Below are 19,384 nucleotides of genomic sequence, written 5' to 3'. Positions count from 1 at the left end.
CACATTTCTGGTACTTACACAGGGACCTCGAGAATGATCGATCACTCAGCATGTGAAAAAAGCTGCGAAAAGACAGCAAGCTGCTTCAGACCATGAGATAACTGGCCTGGCATTTAAAAGCTCAAAGCACTGTTGACAGGCACTATGAGATGGCCAACACTGCCAAGCAAAGCAGTAGCTTTTGACATTAAAACTGTACACAAAGACTAACTCTACATTGAAATATACAGTTTATTTTCTCAAAGTCAAGCAATACCATTTGTCAGTAGGTACGTGTTAAGTGTCAGGCAGGAAAACTGTACATTTTCACTCTGGGCTGCAGGATCCAAACAGTTGAAGAAGCATTGTGGAAATTTTTCACTATACAAAGAGATCTAGAATTGAGAAGAACAAAGGATGAAGAAACGGCCATCCCCAGGATGCCAAAGGCAAAACATTAGCACCAGATTTTTCCAAAAAGCAACAGTATAGCTATTTACAGATTTACATATAACATTGGGAGGCAACCGCCTTCAGGTTTCCCAGGGTGAGATTTTTCAAGAGTTTTAAAAAAGGAAAGGAAATGGTGTCTACACAACTGTTCTGTGAAAAGGATAATAGATATAGCTTTCACAATATTGCTACCTTTTATCAGAGATCTAACTCGAAGTACTGTATACAAACACATTGCAATTATATTATTATTCACATTTCACATACACATTTCAGAGTAACCACAACATGTAAAATTTTTAAAATGCCACAGATAAAACAATGCACACTTTTCTCCAAGCTAAAAGACAAGCATAATTTATGTTTAGTTTTGGGTCTGTTATGGTTAAAGGATAAGTTTAAGGACAAAGGGATCACTTGTCCTAGGAACATAGCAGCATATAACTGTGAGATGTCAGAAGACTACATTTCTGAACAAGAGGGAGAAACTAAGGTCAGCTGTAGGTCTTGTAAAATGGTAGCTCCATTTGACCTCAACTGATACACATCAACATCATTTAATTAAAGATTTGGTCCAGGTTATACAAAGTAGTGCACTATAAGGTGGGGGCAGGGGGCAACAGTCCTTTCAATGTTTGCACCTCTCTGTAAAGGAACTGGTTCCAGAGGATTTTTTGCTCCCCAGTTCCCCAGCTCGCAAGGAATTCATTGATCAGCACCTCTCCAGTTCTCTCCCCACAGAAGAGAGAATTTAGGTAAGAAGGACAGAAAAACTCTCGTGAATGCTGCCATACTGCAGGAGTAGTGGGAAGAAGTCTCTTCTCTCTTTTCAACAGCTGACTACTTGTATTTTCAACCAGCTTAGCTACAGACTGGCATTCACATCAGCCTTGAAAATGGCTTGTTGGGGAACCTATTTGTCTGAGGAGAGATAAATGTTTTCCTTACTACAAAGTAAATGGCATATACACAAAGTCACCCAAGACTTTGTCTGCAAAACTTTATCTTAACACAGAATGTGACATTTAGACACTACAGAATTTCTCTGTAGGCATCTAAGCAAGTCAGCATAACCTATTACTGCACTAAAACATGAGTTAGCACCTCTTTTTGGAGCTACTGGAAATCATCTGTTGTAAGTCAACGGCAGTATTATGAAAACACAAGCAGTAATCTGATACTGTGAACTAGCATCCTCTCCTTTATCGCTGTGCAATGGAAAAAGCAAACAAACAGCCCCACTTCTGTTCACAGTTACAAAGCAGAGTTGCTCCAAGTAATGCACTGTATTTACAAGGCAGAAGTGTTTATATTGCATTTGGTAGTCTGAGAAAGAGGAATGATCAGCATTATGTAGGTTAACTTCAATATAACTTAACTGTCTGTATAAAACCATCACGATGTTGAGCAATCAGAAGAAAAATAGAAGCAGTGTCCTTAACCCACATTTATTTTCATGAAGGGTTATGGGTTTGGGGGAAGAATAATAAAAACATGCATAAAAAGCACAAAAAAGAGCAAACAAGCCTTCTAAATAATTTAGATGAAAAATGTTTTGAACAAAATCAGCACAGTACTTCCAGCCTGTTTCTTAAATCAAGTACAACTTGGTAAAGAAAATCACTTGCACTGCATTAAAAGGGTGTACAAATATGTCTTGCAAAATAATTAAAAAAAAAATCTTCAGCAAGGTAGTCATTAGGTGATTTGCAAGCTGGTTTAAAAAGCGTTTAACTGAAACTGATCTTAAAGTTATTTTCTGCAAGGGGAAAGTGCCATCCTATATACAATATTACAAAAAAGTGTCTGATGCCACAGGATCAGAGTGACACTAGATTTCAGCAATCTGAATATATTAGCTATAAGATACACGCTTCCCCTATTTAATGTGTCTTAAAAAAAAATAAAAACTCACTAAATGTAGAGCTTCTAAATTTGTGTGCATTCATGAATTGTTGTTGGGTTTCCCAGCAGTCCGTGCAGCATCTGAACATAAAGAAAGTATACAGCCTATTCTAAAAATCACTGTTTGCATGCACAACTGCCACAGACTTCAAATGTACTGAGCAGAAAGGTTAAGAGTCTGTCCTTTTCGGTGGAGCTTTCTGCAAGTTAAGCAATGAGAAACAGCTGTAGAGTCCAGCAATAAAAATGTGTCTTAAAAAATTAAATATATCATTCCAAAAAAAATGAAAGAGCATTATTGCTGTTGTGAGAGCTATTTTTCTCTTGTGCACTTGTTTCTCTACCAGACACTCAGGCAAGCCAAGATACTCATTTGTATACTTGGAACCCATCCCCCTCCTTCCTTCTTTCCCATTTTTCACATGGTTGGTCAAACCAGTCCCCTTATTTGAGCCGCTCGGGTTGGAGGCTATCGGTCAGACACTTCAGCTGTTCTTCCCCCAGCTTGATCTTGTCCTCAAGCTCCCGCTGCTCAATGATCAGGGCCGACTTCATTTTCACAAAGTGCTCATAGTCTGCTAAGTTCTCCTCACTCAAGTAGTTTGCCAAAATGTCAAAGACAATGCGCTCTCGACGATCCAGGTTTTCCTTCAGCTCCTTTGCATCTTCATGTTGCTGGGTCAGCAGCTTTTGCTTATCTACCAATGTTCGCTTAGGAGAAAAGAAAAACAGTTAGAAATTCACTGGGTTCACTAGGCTGGGACAACAGCTTCAGTATTTAAGTCTCAAGTCTGTTTTATCTGCAAAGACAAAGACTTTCCTGAATATTTAGAAAGGTAAAAAAGGAGTGATCCTAAAAGTTTATTCTAATAAAATGCATTAACAAACAGAAAAAAATGTAGTAAATCAACGAAAGATGCACCATTAATTTCTATTGGCCTCAATAGCAATTACTTCAAAGACTGCTTTACTATTTAATAGTTCAAAATAGCTGTATAAATTAGTTGCCTTTGAAAAACAGTTCTTCAAATTAAGACTTCACTCAGCAACATCTTACATCTTCAATACACAGCACTGACAGCTGCAGTTACAGAAACCAGAAACAGACCAATTAATGGAGCGATTTGTTCTTCCACAGCTTCTGACACTGTATTTAGCCATTCTGCTGCATCCACACGCTGTCCCTATGAGACGTGAAGTCGTGTGGTCTTCAGACATGAGCAAGAAAGCAAGCTGAGGCAAGAGAACAGAAAGGAAGCAAAAAAGAAAAAAAAAAAAAAAAGGCATTCTCCAAAAAGGGTTGCAAACTTTCTGCTTTGTGGCTTCACAAGAGACAAAATAGGAAAAAGGGAGATTGAATGGAGAAACACACAAGGAAAGAGGACAGCAGAGGACAGCAGCTGTGCTGTCCATTCCATTCACAAACATGAGCAAGGAGGCTGAGGTTCCTCTAGCCCTGTTTACACCATCAACCTGTCTGAGTCCCATTTGAATCATTCGGCTACACTCCTTTAGCAGTGTATGGAAAGAAACAGGAGCATCATTAATCCGACCTATTTCAGATGTCTGCCTAGAAGTGATTGCCTTTTTCCAATGACAGAGCATGGCTGGCCTACAAGAATTCCTGTGCAGACTTGTGAACTTAATTAAAAAGTGCCCCTAAGAGGCACCAATCCATAACTGTTAGCTTTGCTCCAGAGATGAATTTTCTTTGAGAAGCTGTCTTCAAATAAACCTCAGTCTGTTCAAACAAACGCGTCCATTTTATTCATTTGCACTTTCTGTTAAATCACATATGCAGCTTAATAAGCCTGAAGGATTTACTGAGAAGTGGTTTTGCAGACTATACAGTCTTTTAAGATGGAAGTACAAGACAAAGGGGGATACAGACCACTGAGCTCTAATAAACCCACCTGCCAGAGCAGCACACATATCCTGTGCTGCTTCTTTTTCTATAGACAGTCCAAAGCTCAAGAGCAAAATGTTTTCAGATTTTTGCTCTCAATGTACATAAAATACATAACTTAGATTAACTCAGGATTCAAGACAGCTAAGGAAGACAAGTCACAGAAATCACACACTATTAGAAAAAACAAAGTTTAATCTCCCTTTGAGCTTATGCCAGGGAAAAAAAAATCCCACTGCAAGTTGCAATCAGAACTATCTGCTGGAAAGACATGGAACTACAGTTCTCCTAAATTCACCAGTGCAACTAGCAGACAGGCCCAGGGAGTGTGGCTACACTGCTCTCCAGGGCAGCCTTGCTTGTGTGTACACTGAGCAGCAGCGACAGAACTAGACAGAGTTTGATGAACACAAGAGGGCATATATCAACCAGCTGGTACCTCAGTTGTACAGTTACCTACATAACCCTGTGATGAAACAGCTCTGTTTTTCAAGTCACTTGTTATCATTGTCAATGTACACAAGAACAGTCAGATGTTTAGTCCTGTTGCATGGTTTAAGTTGCATGGTTTCTTCTACCAAGCCTATGATATGACTTTCAGATGAACATGAATAACCTGATAAGTTTAAGAAAAGCAAACACTACTTATGTTATGAACTTTTCATAACATCTTAGTACCTCTGCCCTTGAGGAGGTTTAGGAAAAACCTAAGGAAAAAGTGGGATGCAGAAAGGAAGAAAGCAGATGAGATACCTCTTGAATTTGTTTTTACCTCCGTCAAAGACGACTGACACCAGAAAACCTGTTTTGAAGGGTAAAGTGAAACACACTGTAACAGGCTCAAGTCACCATTCTTGAGGAGGTTCTCTGAGCAATGGGTAAATGGCTCACCCAGGCTAATGGAGTAAATGATGTCAGATGGTTTTATCTGATCATCTTCAACCAACTAAAGCCAAGCGGAGTGCAGAAGAGTTTTTTTGCAGTTAGCACTGCTCTGAAGCCCAGCCAACACAGGCTATCTGAAGCTCCTCTGATAGAACAATCTTTCACTCTTTCTATTGAGAATCTTTCTCAAGAGCCGTTTGCTGTTTTGAACCACAGCCATACAAAGGTGAACTCCCTCCACGTATCTGACTTCCCAGCATCCAGTTCCTAAACTACTATCCTTGGTACTTGTCCCTGGTCTTGCAAGTCTTGGGGGTCTAGGCACCTGATCACCTCTGTGGATTCACTGCTGGTTCAGTGCTTCAGTGTTCTCAAACACAGGACAAGTAATGAGAAGACACTGGCCTCACTGTGTGGAAGGGAGGGGGCTGGTAGCTCTTTCAGATGAAGTCCCTTCCAGGCGCTAAACTTGAAGTACCTGACGCTGTTTCCTGTGGCAAAAAAAGACCTATGACAGAGCATCTAGTAGTCAGAAATTAATTCAGCAGTGATTATTTGACTGGTTCTGTTCAGAAAATCTGCTAAGCTGCTGCTGATTTCTAGAAAGTGGAAAGCTATCAGAGCAATGTTTATTAGACAACATCAGCCTTAAAAAAAAAAAATAATCAGTGCTAGGATGGAAGTAAAATCCCCTGTTTTGTTTGTATGGTGGTTCATTCATTCATTCTGAACATTAGTGGTTCACCAAATATTATCATTTGACCTACAAGATACTAAAGGACAACCAAAAAAGCCACAAGCACCAGTCTAAATTCAAGGAAATGCACATGTAACTCTACACGCAGTGGATTTATAGTCAAAATACCCCAGGACTTGATCCATCTGAGAAGCATCTCTGACCAACACTTCTAGATATATTTCATAGAACCATAGAATGGTATGGGTTGGAAGCGACCTTAAAGATCATCTAGTTCCAACCTCCCTGCTATAGGCAGGAATACCTTTCACTAAACCAGGTTGCTCAAAGCCTCATCCAACCTGCTCTTGAACATTTCCAGGGATAGGGAGTCTACAACCTCTCTGGGCAACCTGTTCCAGTGCCTCACCACCCTCAGTAAAGAATTTCTTCCTAATATCTAATCTAAACCTGCCCTCCTTCAACTTAAGGCCATCCCCCCTTGTCCTATCACTACATGACCTTGTAAAAAGTCCCTCTCCAGCCCTCTTGTAAGCTTCCCTTAGGTACTGGAAGGCTGCTCTAAGACCTCCCTGGTATTTTCTTCTCTGGATTGAACAGCCCCAGTTCTCTGTCTTCATAGGAGAGGTGCTCCAGCCCTCTGATCAACTTAATGGCCTCCTCTGGACATGTTCCATAGACATGGTCCATGTCTTTCTTGTGTTGTGGGCCCCAGAGCTGGATGCAGCACTCCAGGTGGGGTCTCACAAGAGCAGAATCCCTTCCCTCACCCTGCTAGTGATGCAGCTCAGGGCGTATTTGGCTCTCTGAGCTCCAAGTGCACATTGCTGAGTCATCCACAAACACCCCAAGTCTTTCTTTCCAGGGCTAGTCTCGATCAATCTCTGGATGGACCTCTCCTGATGATTTCTGATGGGTTTCTGATGCTACTATGGCAAGACTTTGCTGTCAGTGGATGAGAAGATGAATGGGGATTAAAATACGTTAGGGATTTGGACTTCTGCCAGTATAAATTTGACAGCAGAGCACGCAAACGATTTCTGACTGTCCTTACTACACCACCTCCTCACCATCTTCCTTTTCCAGACCTAGCCAGTAAGCTATTTTTATCACAGCTCTCAAAGTGTGTTTCCTATATGCACATATCATCTGGTAGCTCTTTCCCCATTAGGCAACTGCAACCACATTTAAAAAAAACATCTAATGAGGGATTAAATTTCTTTAAGTGCCAGAAACTTTGATCTGCCCTTTAATAAGCTGTCAAATACCTTCCCTTTGCCTCAGTCAGAGAGGGGGCTGAACCGCCACTAAACAAGTAGGGCCAAACAGCAAAAGCACAGCTTCAGATCAGTCCCAGCCCTTACTGGTTCTTAGGGGTGAAACAGTGGAGCAGGCTGAACAAACACACCGTGAAGCCACAGCCCATGGAAAAAGTTCTGTTACAACACTTAGGTGGACTGTTGGCATTTCAGTCCACAGCTACAAGCCAAAAATCCTACTTCACATTCATTAAACCATAGAAGTTAAAATCACTTGACACACAAACACCCTCCACCCTCTCTATTTATTTTAGCCTAAGTTTCACACATATTTACATCTCTCCTTTGGTGGGTATCTGCATTGCCAGCTATCTCCTTCCCAGCTAAGGCCTGATAGGATTTGAAGATAAATTGCTGCAAGCAGAGGTGAGATCCAGGAGGTAAGAGCACCTTGAATGTTCCTTCTCCTGAAATTTTTACATCTCTGGGATTCCTCCACATCCCCACCAGGCCATTCTGCTTATGTAAAACATGTTTTCTAGTAAAAAATTCTTTTTGCAATGCCTCCCCTCTGCAGCCCTCCCACCTTTTTTTTAAAGACTTGTCCCTTGCTAGGCAGCGTCGTGGAGGAAGCTGTAGTAGCTGAGAAACATATTCTTTGTAACTACCTTATAGATTTGTATCACGATCGTTGAGTATAAAGAAGCCTGTAAGCTTTCTGCAACACTCCTTTTCCCATCTTGAATTGTTAGAATATTTTTGTTTGCCTCCTTTCTAAGCTCTTATCAGTAGACCCCCTCTGTCTTTAAACTTCTGCCAAGAAGTCTGTTTTCCAGTATGGTGCACCCCTAACCCACTTTTTCTTAGCAAGCCGCTTGTAGTTTTAGTATTCCAAGAAAACCAAGGCAAAGAGAAAAGTTTTAAGAAATCTAAAACAAATGGCCTGATGAGATTTATCCACTCGTTATCCCTCCTCTTGAACTCTGTAATGTAGATAAACAAAACCAAACAAAAGCCCCCACTCCAGCTTCAGTAAATGCAGTGATATTATTGTTGGCCTTTCTCACCCGTTCTTCTGGAGCAGTGTTGTCATCCAGGTTATTAAGGGCATTTTCCACGCGGGCCAGACGACCGGACAGGGACAGCAGGAGGTTGACCACTTTGTCAAGGTCGCCAATAAACATCTTGAATTTGTCAAACTCATTTGGTTTGCAAACCTCTTTCACAATGGCCTCTACCTCCTCCCCCAGTATATTATTTGCTTGGATGTCTTCCAGAAGCGTCTCCCGTGCTTCTCTGAGCACCTGCAGCTTCCTACTAATGCTGTCAATAAGTTCTTGCTGTGGAAAATAAAGCAGATAAGAACTTATTAGCACTACTGCACTTTTTCCCTACTTCTGAAAGTCATGTCAGCTAGCACTTCAATACATTTTAAATTCCCATGAGGCTTTGACAATGAGTGTGTTACAAATAAATACATATCTAAGTATATGTCTAAGGTCTATACATCTGGATTCAAAGGTTCAGGACATAGCTGTACAATGCTTAGCTTGAGACCTGTATTAAAGCAAATTACCTTGGTGGCAAAAGATGAAGGAATTCCACCTCATCAACAAGCATTCCTGCTTCTTCTTTGAACAGCTTCAAAGCCTGCTATGGAACAGCATAAAGTACAGCACATCCTTTTCTCTCTAAATATCAGGTCCATAACCCCTTGCTGAAGAACTGCACTTAGGAACATACACAGCACCAGAAAAACAATCCTGTATTTTCCACATGATACAGTTAAAACTAGGGCACTGCCTAGCTTTTTCTTCCTTTTTGCATAATATTAGTGTTCCTCCAATAGCAACCCTTCCACTCCAAGAAAATCTTAGTGATAACAGTGCCGTGCAACATTTCTGTGGGGAGATCATAATCCCTATGGCACAGAACAGGGAACAAAAGCCATTGTATTGTACAAAGCAGCCCTGTGCAAAGTCGCTCTTCCAAAGGACCAAACAAGAGTCTCTGGCCGCCACTGTCCCATGCCAAGTGGATATACCACCTCACTTGCAGTCTGAGGGGCTTCTGTACTATAATCCCCCCCTGCCTGAGAAGCACATGCACTGCCTTAGAAAAAACATGTCAGGTGCATCACAGGCAGAATCAGACAAAGAATGCAAATCTTCTCCCTCAAGTGAACCTGTGGTCAGCCTGTGCTGCCCACTTACTTCCCTGCATTTGGGCAAGAGGTCCTGTTCCTTAGTCACCACTAGCTCTCACTTGTGCACAAGGGGTGGAAGTCAGTTCAGTTAGTTGTCTACCCTAACATGAGATGAATCATATCCTAAAAATGCCTCGTTCATTTAAATGTAGATGCCTATTTGGTATTCAGCTAATTTCAGGTAAGAAAAATTCCCAAAGCATTCTCTAAAAATACACCTCAGTGCAATTTCTGAATGGAAATGACATCCTTTAAAACGGTCATTATTTCACAGTACCCGTTGTCTTTTTTTTTCTTTTTAAATTACTCATGGCATTCTTTAGGAACTCTGCTTTCTATATGCAAATCTGATTACAAGCCTTCGTGATTACTGAGAAACATACTGATAGCAGCTGCCACTGAACAGTCATTGCCAATTTATTTTGGGAACAAAAAAACCAAAACAAAACAGTCTGCCATCTTAACAGAAAGCAACTACACCCTGAAAATTCAGCAGCCTTTTTAAAAGTAGAAATTCAACCCATGGATTATCCACATTGGTTTTCTCCTTTTTGATTTAATGTACTCAGCCCAGGTTAATCAGGATTTGGGCTATCTGTTAGTCCGGGTGCCCAAAAGATTAAGGTAGTAAGCAGTTCTACAGATGCCTGCTTTACTGACTGATTAATCTGCAGGATTTGATTTTTCCCCCCCCTTCCCTCAATGCAAATGCAGTTGATTTGGATTATGTAGGTCACAGTGCTACGCTCTCATTTCCCTCCGATGACATGCACTATGCTGCTGTTTCACCATTTGAAACACAACAGGATACCATTGTACCCTATGTTATTATCTCAAGTTTTTCACTTTTGCAGCTGTGCTGCAACTTTCTCTAATGAAAAAAGGCCGTATGTGTGCTCCATGTTTACTGATCTGGTCTTACAGTCCAGATCAGCTCTCTCAGCTTCTATCTTTCAAAAAACAGAAAGAAGCCATTTTCCCAGTAACATCCTGTTTAGATGTCCCCAAGTAGCTGAAGCCAGCCTCTAAGGGACTGATTTTGCAGGTGAGAAGGCCATAAATACTAAGACTGTCATATCTATTAAGAATTGGCTTATGATCACTGATTGCTTCCTACCCAGATGAAACAGCCCCTGCATGCAGCAACTGTGTGCTCATTCTGCTTTCGCTAGCCAGCAGAAAACCTGTATTGTGTTTAACATCTATTGAGCCAGAAGAGCTGCAATCTGCATCTTGAAACTGGTAGATGAATAATTTATAGCTGCGACTTCTGTACCAGTACACGAGAAAATAATAAAACCTATTTTTTCCCCAGTAATTCTTGCTGATCTGACTAGCAACACAGAAAGTAGCTCAGCAGTGTTGCTCAGGTGGTTCACTGCTTGGCATGTCTTATGTAAATTATCCTCTGCTCTCAGCTCACCACCCCATTCCTAAGGAATTCAGGCCTAAAACCAGGAAAAACTTGGTCCTCTTCAATTATTTTTATACTCTTCAGAAACTGTCAAAACTTTCCTAAAGGCAAAGGGGAAACTTCCTACTCAGCCACACATGGATTTTCCTTGCTACAAAAACCACTCTTGCAGCATCTTCAACATCTGATCAGTATTTTATAATTGTGGCAAAACTATATTAAACTCAGTACATGAGACACATACATTCCACTCCTGCTAGCTGGGAATACAGGGATCGACCCAAAAATAAAACTAAAAGAATTAATAACTCTATATGAAACTCCTGTACTTATTTCAAAAGTAAAAAAAGAAGTACCACACATTTCTGGTTTGCAAAGCAGAAAATGACAAATACTGCAATCATTCCACAGTAGACTGCAATTAAGATATCTCATAACAGAACCGCCCAGTTTCTAGGAATCAAATAACAGGTTCTGGGTGTACGCCCCCTCTAAAATAACTGAAGTCATAAAAGTGTTCAAGTCCTTAACGATCCCTTGTTAAACTGTTGCCAAATACATGAAGCTGGGTCAAGCTATATATTCTGCTTTATAAAAATGCCTTGACCCACTTACTCTGAGTTTTGTATGTTTTCTGACAAGATCCATGATGAAAGCCCACTGAACTGAGAGCTCCATCCTACCGCATGTGGAGGAGCAGGGAGAGAAGTAAGCAGCAGTGTGTGTGGTTACAACAACACGCGTACTCAGAGAAGATGGGAGAGTTCTGCTAAAAGCTCTTCAAGAAAAATTTTCTCTCTTATGGTTAGTGTTGTGTAACTGAAGCTGAGGGGATGGATGGAGGAGTATGAAAAGGGTGAACATGATTTTCCTGTTAAGAAACCAACACCAATAAATGGTACCTTTGCTTATAAAAGTTTTAGTATTTAGTTTGCTGGGCAAACAAGAAAGGTTCAGTTTTCCCTCTCTCCTACAATTAACGAGAATGAAACTAATTCTAGCAAAAATGATGAATGTGACCATCATGCGTGGCACCAGATAAAACCAAATTATACTTAAAATGAAGGGAAAGCCTTAATTTGTCTAAATAGTACAATTGCTGTGGGGCAGGAGGGTAAGGGAAGGTCTGCTGCTGTAGACATACCATGCCCCTGGCATAGTGTATTGAACTGTGTGATGCAGAGGCGGCAGAGAGAGGTTAAAATAAAACAGAGAGCTAACAGAAAACACGACAGCCCCCTCGAATATGGTGGCAGCCACTCCTGCACTGAACCAGAGATGTGAATCTTCTACAAAATCTCTCATTCTTAGCAACTAAGTATATTCGTAATAATTAAAAGATGTGTCTTTGGGACTGGATTATCAAGTACACCCTGGCAGCTGATTATTCAGCAGAGAGCTGACTTCAACAGAAAAGGTCTGCACACCACTGCATTACCAGCTTAGGTAAACAGAGTTAAACTACACTACTTTACTTGATCAAACAGACCATTTCCTCCAGCTTATCCGTACTGGGATGTATGACTAAAATATTTTGTGTAAAATCGCTATTGAGATGAGTGCAATGATTTTAACATAGGACACCACTTCCTCAAACCACAGAAATGTCAGATCATCATTTTAATATCATGGGGATTATGACGACCTTCTATCAGAAATAAAACACCAAGGGATGGGGAAGAACAAGAGTGGAGAAGGCTGCCTCCTTTGTGACGAATAAGTTCCACTGAATCCACCAAGCTGATTAGCGATCTCCCACAATGGTTATTAATTTGGGAAGTAGGAGAAATAGAGCGCCAAGTGGTTTGCTGCTCATGGAAATAAATGGGGGGGGGGAGAAAAAAAGAAGGTGTGTGTGTGTATGTTCCTTCTCTCTTGAGACAAACCCAATCTCGACTTAAATTTCAAAAGTATGGAACAATTAAAACCACCATCAGCTACAGTGGAATACATACTGGTGTTTCTTTGTACCGAGTAAGTGTAAGAAATGCAGAACCACCTCAAATGGAAAATGATATTTGAAAATAACCTCCCCAAAACTTCTCCCCTTGAGACTTTCCAAAACCTGCATGCAATTGCAAGAAGCACCTAATCTCCAGTTCCTGAATTCACAGCTGGACATTTAATTCACCTCCAAAAACTTAAAAAAAAAAAAGGCTGATTTTTCTAAGTCATCCTGTACATCTAAAAGGCCTTTTATTGAGGGGCGTTTAACCTAACAAATTCACAGCTAATGAAATGCACAAAACTCAGAGCCTCTCATTACGCTTTTAGAAATGTTTTTTACCTTCTTCTCTGACAAGTCATGATCCAGCTCATCTTCAGAATCATCCTCACTCTGCTGCTGTTGCTGCTGCTCCTGCATGTCCTTCATTTTAATCAGTAGCTCTGCCTTTGGTGCAGATGTGCTGTAGTAAGTAGAATTGGTTGTCAGGGAGATGGCAGACGGTGCGCTCTGCTCCTCTTTCCTGGGAAAAAGTCAAAACTTTCATTAACTGCCTTGACACACTAATCAATGAAAAGAAAGGACAATCTTTTAGAGCAATCATTTCACTGAGGAAGCAGGGGGCTCAACAGAAAGCCATTACCTATGCAAACAGGATAAATAAATGCTGTCTGTAAAGAAAATTTGTATCAACTCAGTATGTGACCAGTAAAAGCTAAAACTGAAGTTGTACAGAAGACCTTTCACCACTACAAGAGGTGAAACGGATCGAAGATATCTCATCTGGAAACAAAACGTAAAGTTACATTTTACAAAGTCCTGTGAAGACCTCCAGTGTCATAGAGAGTATCCTTTCAGACAGCCAAATGTGGGACACTACAATGTTAAGTATTTAACTTTTTGATTACAGAATCACACACTGACTTCTCTAGAAGGCTATAACTTATCAGAAAACTTGTATCAAGAAAATGAAAACCACAGAACATCAACATGAACGGACTTGAATTCTTTTCTTACTTTGACCTCATTCAATTCCAGGAAATGCCTCGTGCCCGCTTCAACCTGTCTTTGTAAATTTACATCACATAAAGAAGGCTTGAATATTCTCTATCTAGATACTAGACTGGATGACCTTGGCACAATATCTAATCACTATGAAACGGGAAAAGTTAATTATTCCTTAAGTTGTCAAAAAATGGTTTTCAACCAGGTCTTGGGAAATTTTTCATATTGTACAACACTGTTCTGTTTCCGTCATTAATGGTATTGTTAGTAGATAATGCTCAACTAACATTCTGACAAAAAAGTCTTATAAAAGACCCAAACCTCAACAGTAGGAAGACCCTCACCTTCAGCCCCACAGGAATACTGGTACACTTTGGATAGAAGCTTACAAGGACACACTGGCTTACATAAAGTAATACTCACTTCTCTTCTGAAATTTTTGGAGAAGGAACTTTTGGCAGGAGCTTCCTGCGTTGCTGAGCTTCTTCTAGGAGATGTTCATCTTTAGGGAATATACCAACCATCAGATCCATTGTTGTTTTGATTTTCACGTTAGGATCTAATATGTCTGCTAGAGATTTATCTCTTCCCACAATCTCTCTGGCAAGTTCTTCCGACTTCCAGTCTTCGAAGCTCTTTTCTTTGGCCTTTATATAGCTGGCTGCTTGTGTGGCAGCATTGCTGTCCTTCAAGTTGCTCCCAGGTTCTTCAGCTGGTTGAGGGTCAGCTGGTTTGGTTCTGGCTTCCGGCTCTGGTTCTACACCTTGCCTGGTGTAAGCACAGAATCGCGAATAGGACTGCTCAGAAGTGCTGAGTGTTTTAATCTGGTCCTTTTCCAAACCACTGGGTAAAGCAGGAGGCTCCATAGTACTGACAAGACTCTGCCGACTCTCCTTCTCTGCGCTGCTCTCAGAATGAACTATTTTGATGGGAACCATTTTCACTGTAGTATTGTTGTCTATAACCCTTTCAATTCTGGAAAATAAACAAAATTCATCTTTAGAAATGGAAGAACCTTACATCTCAATTCATATCTCCAAATCAGAGGGGAAGTCCAAGTGCAAAAAAAAAGACAGCTAAGAGACCAAGGTAATGGAATATGCTTTGCCCTGTGTCTAACTCTAAGTCTACATGTTTTCTGTCCACACATTTAAATAGTATTATTAGTTCATCTGTAAGCAGTCCTAAGACTTAAGTCCTGTATCATGAGTATTGTGCAAGACTGCTTGGGACTTATGTTTGTTTCCATGAACATGAGGGTCCAATCTCAGCATCCAGGCCCCAGATTTCAGACTGTGCTGCTGCCTTTTCCCCGTTGTTGCCACACGTATAGAGGAAAACACACCTCGAGCTCAACCTCACTGACTCGCACACATCCAACAGCGGCCTCGGCTTTTGGCCTGACAGGAAGCCTAGCTTCCTGGGGAGTTTGTGCCCTCACATCAATTCTCAGTGCTTCCAAGGGAAGAGACAACAGACCAGATGGAAGCATCCCGCAGGCTAGGCCTTTGCTGAGCTACAAGAATAACAAATAATCACACATGGAAAACCTGGAAATCATTCAAAACTTAATTATGTGATTAAAAAAAATATCTGTATTTATAACATTACACATGATATAGAAGTTTAATAAATAGATCCCACCATAGTGTCCTGGTTTTCCACTTAAAGAAGAAAAACCAGACACTGAAGAGGATAACACACAATTCTGGAAACTCCTTTTAAGGGAAGCTTATAGCAAAAATTCTGTAGAGCATAGCACAAAGGGCCATCTTAGCCATTCACTAAGGAAAACTATTTAAAGAGGAGGATAACTCAAATTTTTAAATTGGACAGTAACATGTTAAATAACATTACAGAAGCATCTGTACTGTACGTAAACCATATACGAAACTGAAGTCTAGTTTAGTGGTTCTGAGTTTGCAGAAAGTTTAAAATTATTGTCATAATGTGGGTTTGGAAGCTTTACAGTAAGTAAAGGAACATTGCCTACTAGCTAAAATATCTGGTTTCATCTGGTTGAGTAGTTTGCTGCCTTTCAGATAAGTGACCAAGACATACTACAGCTCTTTTCCTCTAAGTGTGGGTGTGTCGCTTTCCTTAAAAGTAAGTTTATACTTTTTGATTATTGGTAACAGCAGAATCTGTTAGACTTCATATTTTTCAGAAGTTGTATCTTGTATTTTAAAGGTATATTTGCCTCTGAATGAACGTGCAGCCTCCCAGTAGGTATTTACTTTTCACAAGTGCTTTGCAGACATGCTTTGGCATACTAATCCAAATTTGGGGTAGGTTTTTCAGCTCATGCTGAACCTCTCCATTTCCATTTCAGTTAGGTTGTTTTCATTCAAGGTGACTGTCATTTTAAAGAGCTCATGCCCGTGACCACTGATCAGTCCCAGCTCCCTGGCTGCAGACGTGGGCTCTCCTGACTGCAGCAGAGCTGGGCAGTGGCCTGACACCACCCCAGCCCTTTCTTTTTCTTGTTTTTAAATAAAGCCCACACCTTTTCAACTCCACCAGACTGTGAAGAGGAACACACTTTGGAATTTGGGGGAAATACAAGATGAGTGCATAAATGTGTGCGGGGCAACTGGAAGAGAAGTGAGCTGACTGCAATTCTTCACCTAAAATGCCCGGCATCTGTTCTGAGACTCTGAGTGCATTCCTCTCAGCCTAGTCAAAGATTTTCCAGATACTTAAGTCATCATCAAATGAACTGATTTCAGTTTGCTCTTACTGATTTCAGTAAGAGCAAAGACAGTTCAACACCAGGTGCTTCAAAAAATCTGTTTCTGCAACCACTATCCTCCTGATTTCTGAAGGTTTTCCATTTGTGAAAAGGCAGCACGAAATTCTGACTTGTAGCAACTCCACTTGTGGAGATTCCAAAGCTTCAACCCAACCACAAACACAGTCACTCCTTAACCTGAGCGTAGGTTTACTGGAAATCTATTGAAACACACATCCTGATGCACTCTTTTCATCTTTGTTATTGCTAAACAGTTGTCTTTGGCAATAGCTGGGTTCTCCACACTGCCACTATTTCCCTGCACCACACTGTTCTACCTAAAATGCTGCAGGAAACCCTGCACACTCACCCACTTAGGCCCGCTGATAAACAAGACACCTTTCTTAAAGAAGAGTACCCAGCTCCATGCTGGTGACATCAAACATTAGCTGTCCACAGCATGCAAACTAGCATGTCCAAAAGCTCATATGCAAGGAGACAACAGAAATAATAAGCCAAATCAGATTAACTGCATATTAAGGTAAATGTACTTAACATATTTTAAACATATGAAATAAATACCTTATAGAAAGTTCACAGGTTTGGCTCCCATGCCTGTCCTTTTTGGCCAAACCTGTTTTAGTGAGTAATGTAATTATGAACTGAGGACAATACATTGTATGGAGACAAGAGCTGTCTGGGTTTAAGAATTTTAAATGTTATCAGAAGATTTGCAGGGTAAGTATATTATCATTTAGATATGGGCATACAATTAGGTATACCTCAGTGCTCATTTCAACATTAAAGCTTAGCAAAAAGGAAGGATAAATACAATTAGCTTTCTATGCATCCTTAGTAGCTATTCATAAAGCAATACATTAAGGAAGTCAAAGCAATACCTTAAGGAAGTTATTACTGTCAGCTACCTTAGCACATGGATGCTAGGGTTCACATGACATGTTGCACTTTTCATTATAAATTATATTATTACTTCATGTTAAAAATGCGACAGGATGAAACCTCATTTTTTCCTCCAATTATAAAAGGAAAAACATCAAGGTCTGCTTAGGAAAAAAAAAAGTGATTCATGTCTTCTATGTCATAAGGCACGTTGGAAAACAGTATGATTGAGTCTGTTCAACCATTTACAATAGATTAGAGAAAAGTTACACCAACTACTTTTTCTCAGAGAAGCAACCTCTGCATGAATTCAGCTCAGAGGCTTTGTTTTCATTCTTTAACCATGAATTATAGTGCTGAAAAATTTAAAACCAAGATTCCTTAGCTTCCTGGAAGAGTTTGTTATCTTGCGGGAGAATAACCTTTCATGATGTTAGCAGCGTATGACAGACACAGCAACCAATTAATTTCAGTTGGTTTGTCTAATTCTGAGTTTATCTTGCGCTGAGTCTTCAGTCCATGTCAACACAAAATGCTGCGGACCCCTTCACAGACTACCCAGAGTACCACATTTCATTGTAAAAGTAACATAAAAACAGTCATGATTTGGCAGTGTATGTTACTGTGTGTGTTTTCAAAACAGATGTTCACCCAAAGGATCCAGCTTCCCTTCCCACATCTGCTCTGTCCCTACACGGATTCATATTTATATACAGACTCGGGTAGGGGAAATGATAACAGGTAATCTTCTGATTTTGCCTGGACTTACAGTGGAAAATCCTTTAGAATCCCCCTCTTGCATTTTCTACTATCAGCTGTAACAACTGAGCAGCAGCAGTCAACCAAAGAAACCATGAACCAGTTGAAGGACATAAATGGCATCAAATGCAATTTCACACATGTCTTTGGTCTCTTTAGGACATGTTGCAATGGCTCACACAATGAACTTGAAGGATGTGTAAAGAAAATTAACAGACAACCATTAATGAGGTCTAACTGGTCAAAAAGTGTTAATAAAACAATAAAGGAGTTACATCTAGTACCTGGCTGGGTTGTCATCCTGTACAGACACAGGAGGTTTATCAGTGAGCTTCTGTGGTGCAAACTGGGGAGAAGGGGACCTTGATGACTCCATGCCAGGATTTTGAAGATATCGATATCTGGAAGACTCAGACCTAAGGTTAGTTTTTTCTTCTAAGTGCTGACAAACATTCTCTGTGGATGACACTTGCTGGAGCTGCTGTGGGTTAGCACTTTTCAGTTTTCCATTGAAAGCTGCAGGACTCTGAGAGAGAGAGGAGTGACTGGCAAAGACTTCAGCAGAGCTGGGGGATGAGGACAGAAAGGGCTGGCTGACTGCTGCCAGCAGAGATTCAGAAGAGGTGCCAAGCGATGGTGCAGAATTATCTGGTCGCCTGTATTTATCTATTTTAGGTGGTGGTGGCCTCTGAGGAGCAGGTCCACGCTTCTTGTTCAGCAGCAACGGCTCTATCCTATGGTTTTCCTCTCCTTTGCCCCGTGATAGATAGGAGTGGTTCTCGTTCAAGGTCTGCGGCTCAGAGCAGGTGAGATGAGGCAGGCTACGATCTTTGCTCTTCTCGCTCACGTTTTCCTGAGAGTATCGGTAATCACTGGGCAATGTCCCAGACCTGCCCCGACTCTCATGAGGCAGAACTGCAGGTTCTTGCACATACAAAGGTCTGACAGATGCCTTCCACTTGTGGCCTAAATTCTGGTCCAGCTGATCCCTCTCCTCTTGTGAGTTTTCCCTTAGGGCCCCAGTGTCAGCTTGCCTAGAGAAAAGAACACATTGTTAGCATGCTGCTGATTTACTTCCTTCGGAGCAAGGCCACTACTCCAACCCAGGAAGCTTGAACATCGAGATCACATCCAACATTTAACACCAATTCCTTCAATCTGTGGTAATTGTACAGCACAAAAACATCCTCTCATGTATGGGAACACACAGTGTACCTAATCTAATGTGATGAGTCTAAACATAATGTCAGGCTAAATTAGGGTATGGAGCACCACAGGACGCGACACAACCTTCAGGTAAACTGAGGTGCTGCAGTGTGCATGGCTTAGTCAAATGCACA

At 40.9% G+C, this 19,384-nt stretch overlaps 1 protein-coding gene across 4 annotated transcripts in view; it reads right to left on the bottom strand.

The window, feature by feature from the left end:
• Positions 1-211: 211 nt before the first annotated feature.
• The window catches only part of SHROOM2 (shroom family member 2), a 123,051-nt gene continuing 103,878 nt past the window's right edge, over positions 212-19,384 (bottom strand). For all 4 annotated transcript variants that reach the window (XM_027735241.2, XM_027735242.2, XM_027735243.1 and 1 more), the window contains 5 exons: positions 18,329-19,078; positions 14,078-14,629; positions 12,992-13,172; positions 8,152-8,424; positions 212-3,048 (listed from right to left, as the gene is read on the bottom strand). In XM_027735241.2, the coding sequence (XP_027591042.1) occupies positions 2,782-3,048; positions 8,152-8,424; positions 12,992-13,172; positions 14,078-14,629; positions 18,329-19,078 (2,023 nt within the window). In that variant the 3' untranslated portion in view covers positions 212-2,781. The remainder of the gene's footprint in view (positions 3,049-8,151; positions 8,425-12,991; positions 13,173-14,077; positions 14,630-18,328; positions 19,079-19,384) is intronic.

The sequence above is a fragment of the Pipra filicauda genome, unplaced genomic scaffold, assembly GCF_003945595.2.
Source record: "Pipra filicauda isolate LSUMZ 115617 unplaced genomic scaffold, ASM394559v2 scaffold160_size1671714_pilon, whole genome shotgun sequence".
In the NCBI taxonomy this organism is placed as follows: Eukaryota; Metazoa; Chordata; class Aves; order Passeriformes; family Pipridae; genus Pipra; species Pipra filicauda.
This window is presented reverse-complemented; position numbering and strand designations above follow the sequence as displayed.